Below are 6,192 nucleotides of genomic sequence, written 5' to 3' on the forward strand. Positions count from 1 at the left end.
TCTGACTTGACCAATACGGTTCATTTCTTTGAATTGAACTTTTAAACTCAAATACAAATACATCCACATCTGGACAGTTAATTAGCACGTATATATGGACAATCACGTAATCTCTTTCATCCAAAATATATGCTTTTCCTTATCCATGAAATCTTATTGGATGACTGAAGATTGACAATACACCAGATACAACGTTGTTGTAACTTCCATCATCAGTCCTGGGAAGATCTCTGACCCTACATCGCACATGTGGCTCAAAACAATAGAGCGATGCTTCCTCGGCTAAAATAAGCGTTGCATATTGACGCTTCAACATGAGCTTTATTTTTCACAGTAAGTTTCAAATGTCTAAGGTACCTAATGAAAAAATTAGTTCAACTGTAGAATAATGAATGACCTAAATGTATGATAATTAAAAAAAATAATTAAAAAAATTAGTACTGTGTGGAATTTGTATCCTTTTGTGTAACAGACATTGATACTCCGAGCATGTTTAAGTGGTCCTTCAACCATCTGCTTCAAAATGTCACTGTTCACTCGGTTATCGAATAATCCTTGTTTTGCCTGTTAGATAAATGAAAATTACTTTATGAATTTAATTAACGTAATTTTGACGTACATAATTAACGTAAAAGATGAACAACATATTGTTGTTCTTAACACATTTGTAAAATTCTCTTGTACAAACGCTTCAATCCTCTGACTTGACCAATTCGGTTCATTTTTTTGAATTGAATTTTTAACTCAAATACAAATACATCCACATCTGGACAGTTCATTAGCACGTATATATGGGCAATCTCGTAATCTCTTTCATCCAAAATATATGCTTTTCCTTATCCATGAAATCTTATTGGATGACTGAAGATTGACAATACACCAAATACAACGTCGTTGTAACTTCCATCATCATTCCTGGGAAGGTCTCTGACTTGGCATCGCACATGTGGCTCAAAATAATGAACCGATGCTTCCTCGGTTAAATAAGCGTTGCATATCGACGCTTCAATATGAGCTTTATTTTTCACATTAAGTTTCAAATGTCTAAGGTACCGAATGTAAAAATTAGTTCACCGGTAGAATAATGAATGACCTAAATGTATGATAATTAAAAAAAAATTAATTACATATGATTTATATACCTCTCAAATGGATACATCCATCTGTATTGGACTAATCCTGCAATCCTTGCCTCATATGCCAAATGGATAGGAAGGTGTTCCATGCTATCAAAGAATGTGGGCGGAAATATAGTCTCCAGTTTGCAGATGATAACCGGAATATCTGCTTCCATCTTCCTCAAATCCTCCACACATAGCTTTGTGGTTGTCAAACTTCTAAAATATAAGCTCAACTCGGTAAGAGCTTCCAAAACCTTCACCGGTAGCAATTCTCTGAATGCAATTGGAATTAAGTGTTGTATGAAAACATAACAGTCGTGACTTTTCATGCCAAACAATTGATGTTTGGCCATGTCAATATTCCTTGCCATATTGGACACATAACCATCGGGAAATCTAATACTTTTCAACCATTGAAGCAAAGCACAAATCTGTTGTTCATTTAATGTATATGAAGCTTTAGGAATAGATGTACCTATATATAATCATAATAACATGTTACATGAATTATTATTAATTCTAAATTTAAAACTATAAAGGTTTGAGAGTATATAGACTTTTATAGGATGCAATTCTGAACGTATACCAAGTTCACGCAGATCGTGTCTTCCCTTGATGTGATCCTTTGTTTTACTTGGCACACACAACAAAGTGTTGAAAATGTTATCAAACACATTCTTCTCTATGTGCATAACATCCAAATTATGTCGAATCATGTTAATTTTCCGATATGGAAAATCCCAGAATATGATCCTCTTCTTCCATCCAGCAGAGTACTTACTAACTTCCTTATTAAGTTCCTGTGCATCTTCTTCATCGACTCTCAAAAATCCAAACTGGTCTAATTCATCAAGAAATTCATGTCCAGTCTGAATAATAGGTGGATCTCTTTTCTCAACAAGGCCTGATCTGAAATTTATTCTATTTCTCCTATAGGGATGATTTCTATCTAAAAACCTTCTATGACAGTCAAACCAACATATCTTCTTGCTATGCGTAAGGTAGAAGGTGTGTGAATCTTCCATGCAATAAGGGCAAGCATATCAACCCGCAGTACTCCACCCAGACAACATTGAATAAGTTGGAAAGTCATTGATCGTGCACATTAAAGCTGCTCGTAGTTGAAAATTCTCCTTTCTTAAAACATCAAATGTACAAATCCCCTCCTCCCACAACATATTCAACTCTTGTATTAGTGGTTGAAGATATAAGTCAATGTTGTACTTTGGATTTCTCGGCCCAGGGACAATCACGGTCAAGAACATATACGGCTTCTTCATGCACATCCATGGTGGAAGATTGTATGGTGTGACAATTACAGGCCACGATGAATGCTGTTGACCCGAACTTCCAAAGGTAAAACCATCTGTACACAGACCAAGCCGCATGTTTCGAGTCAACCACGCTTCAGCATCGGACGGATGTATCATCTCTCCATCTTTAGTGCGGTGCTCTTCATGCCACCTCATATTCCTAGCTTTTGCCTCTGAAGCATACAATCTTTGTAATCTGGGGCCTAGGGAGAAATAATGAAATTGTTTTTGCGAAACCTTACCACCTTTACAATTTCTTCTCCATCTAGAAGTTTCACAAATATAATAGCAAGTTGCATTCGCATTATTCCCCCAATATATCATACATCCGTTAGGACAACAATCTATCTTCTCAACGGGTAATCCAAGGGCAGCTATTTGTTTTTTGGTTTCATAGAAGTTGTTTACTATTGTATTCTCTTTTGGTAACACTTCATTTACAATAGCACAAATATTGTCGTAACACCTCTCAGTGAGACGATGGTCTGTCTTCAGGTTTGTAAGTCGACCAATAATAGACATCTTGGTGTGATTTTTACAACTTTCAAATAAAGGACTATTTACAGATTTAACATTTCAAAGAACTGTCGACACTGAGGGTTTAGATATTCGTCAACATGTACCGGTGGTTCATTATCTGTTGATACTACATCATACTGGGGGGGGCGGGGGAGGGGGAGAAACTGATGCTAAGTGTCTGAAAATACACTAGCTACTACATCATGCACCATCTGTGAGTATGGATTTTATTGTTTGACGATTGCTCTCCCACTACCGCTATAACATAAGATGTTGTTCCTATCTCTGTGTTTTGATGATATTCCCACTCATAGTAATTTTCAACAAACCCCCTTCTCATTAGATGTTCTCTTATTTCATCTGGTTCCTTATAACAACGATTTTTACACTTATTACAAGGACATCTAGTCTTAGAACTCATGCTATTTGTACGAGCAAAATCTAAAAATTCTTCCAACCCTCTCATAAATCTTAAACTAAACTTTTCATTTTTTTGTCGGTTGTATATCCAACTTTTTTCTTGCCTAAAATTCATTTTTAACACCTATATATATAATATAATAATATAATTATTCAATTGATTAGTAAAGTAAGTTAACGACAATAAAAATATGTAAAATAATTCATGAAAATAAAATTAGATAATAATTATATAATTATTCTAATATGAATTATTAACGCAATTTAATGACAACAAAAATAAAATATAAATTAATAAAAAATATAAAAAAACTCATGTAAATAACAAAGGAAATAAAATATGTACTAATTAAATAATAAAATTAAATCAAATTAATGACAATAAAAATTAAATGTAAATAATAAAAATAAATAAAACAACTCATGTAAAGATAAAAAACAAGCTACATAATAGAATAAGAAAATCACTAACCTCTCCTAATTCTTTAGTTTCCGAAATATACAATGCACAACAATTTTCCGTCTTATTTATACAAAATATGGCAACAACATGGCGATTACAAACCCATCGCCATTTTTCAAATTCAAAAAATACGAAAAAACAATGGCAATGAGACGGCGATTACTAAATAACCTGTCACCACAGATTAAAATAAAAAACAAAAAACAGTACTAGTATTGGCGACCAAAGAGCTTCCAACCTCTCTGTCGCCTACTGTTAAAAAACATTAAAATAAAAAACAAAAAAAATTAGCGATGACATGGCGATTATGGTGCTCGTCGCCAACTATCAAAATAAAAAACAAAAAAAATACTGTCTCTGGTGATAAATGGCGACCAATGACCCCGTCGCCAACCTACTTTTCCACCTGGCGACTAATCTGGCCCTCGCCTTACCGTCGCCACTGGCGACCAACCCTTCCCCTTGCTTTTTTTCCATCCCTATTTCAATACTTATTTGTAGTGAGATTAGTTGGCATTCCAAAATTAAATTGCCCATTTATTTAAGATTTTAGTGTGCATCTAGCTTCATTTATAGATTATAGATTACAATATACAGCTCATAACACCAAAATATTTATAGAAATATTAGTTTAGTCATTTATTTTTATTTTTAGTTAACTCGAATATATACAATTCAATGATCATGAAAAAATCATTTTTATTGTAGAAACATAAAAACATATGTTGAACCTAAATTCCATGAACGCCACTAATTTGCCATTCCTTTGACAAATAACACTAATCCAATATCAAATTTTCTGAAAATTGTGATCCTAAAATTATTCCTAATAAAAGATGAAGCAAATAATATTAATTACAATATTGTATCTGTTATCCATTTCCTTGAAATCACCCATCCAAAAAGTTGAATGCAATTCATTATATGATTCAATACCAATCCCTCCAGTTTCATCGCCTTCATTGAGAACAATCTTCAGTATTCCTCCATCAACATACGATGCACCGGCCCCAGAAGATAGTGATCTCTTGTATTCAATTTCCCCAGATTCATCCACCAACGATGTCTCGCCTGCTGATAACGACTCCATTGAATTTCCTGTTAACTTTAATTTCAACCCCTTTGTTGAAAAAAAACCACCAAAAGAAGATCTTAAAACAATAAAAATGGCAAATACAAACGTAAAGAAAACTTGTGAGTTTACGGACAATCCTGGCCTTTGTTTTTCTTCTTTAACGCCGTTTCTTAAAGCCGAGAAAACAGAAGAAAAAACAGACACTTATTCTCTTCTAGAAATGCAAGTTAAAGCAACGGAAAAGGCAACACAAATTGCTATTGCCTTGGCTGTTAAGATAGGGAAAGAGGAAGGTGATAAAGGTGCCGTTAAAGATTGTAAGGAAATGTATGACGATGCATTGGATAATTTGCAGAAAGCTGTAGAAGCTTTATTAACAAAGGATATAGGAACTGTTAATACGATGTTAAGCGCCGTCATATCGGATTTTCACACGTGTGATGAGGGATATAAAGAAGGTGGGAACTCATCTCCCTTGGCTGAATATGGGAATAAGTTGTCTGAATTAGTTAGTAATTGTCTTGCTACTGTTGCTCTTATCAAGGGAGAATGATGTTATTAATTTATTCAACAATTAATAAAATGGCGCCATGTATTTAATTTTGCCATTATTTTTCTATGTCAAATGGGTTTAAACTTTGTTGTATAACAATAATAATTCACATAATGGATCTAATTGGAACAATGTCTTTGTATCTTTAGGTTTAGGTTGATAAAAAAATATATACATATTTTACTTTTTTTTTAAAAAATTATATAACATTAGCCATCTTTTTTGCTAGTTTAAATTTTTTTTTTTTTATAAAAGGCTAGTTGTGCCTTAATTTTAAATTTCTTGAGATAGCATGTATCGACTCTAATTTCATTTGGAAATTATAATTGACATATGAAAATAGCAAATAATAAGTTTCACATTTAGTGTGCGAAAAATATTGAAATTTATTGTTTTACAATTTAAAATTCCAATACAACGTTGTTGGTTACTTGATCGGTAACCATTCCATTATATATATATATATATATATATATATATTTTTTCCCTTTGTCACCAAATGTTAAGTCTTTTGTAATGGATTACTTAACCCTCTATTATACCACCCTTAGTCTCATCTATTTTAATGGTGGGATCATTAATTTTATGATTCCCTGCAAAGGTCTTTTTCACACTTGTAATGTACCCAAAAATACTAACATTTTCTCATCCATATCCACCCATTCATCACTAATTTCTTGGTATAGACCAAATAATTTATTCTAGACTTCTTTTATCTTTTTCAATAT

The 6,192-nt window shown here is 33.0% G+C and overlaps 1 protein-coding gene across 1 annotated transcript; it reads left to right on the plus strand.

Moving 5' to 3' along the window:
* Positions 1-4,590: 4,590 nt before the first annotated feature.
* On the plus strand, positions 4,591-5,577 carry LOC130823202 (pectinesterase inhibitor 6-like). Its single transcript, XM_057687835.1, has one exon. It carries the CDS (start codon positions 4,673-4,675, stop codon positions 5,462-5,464), a length of 792 nt encoding a protein of 263 aa, XP_057543818.1. The 5' UTR covers positions 4,591-4,672; the 3' UTR covers positions 5,465-5,577.
* The last annotated feature ends 615 nt before the right edge of the window (positions 5,578-6,192 follow it).

This window comes from Amaranthus tricolor, chromosome 1 (assembly GCF_026212465.1).
Source record: "Amaranthus tricolor cultivar Red isolate AtriRed21 chromosome 1, ASM2621246v1, whole genome shotgun sequence".
Classification (NCBI taxonomy): domain Eukaryota; kingdom Viridiplantae; phylum Streptophyta; class Magnoliopsida; order Caryophyllales; family Amaranthaceae; genus Amaranthus; species Amaranthus tricolor.

Coding starts and splice junctions, on each gene's coding strand:
- LOC130823202 (XM_057687835.1), top strand. CDS start 4,673: ATGAAGCAAATAATATTAATTACAATATTGTATCTGTTATCCATTTCC.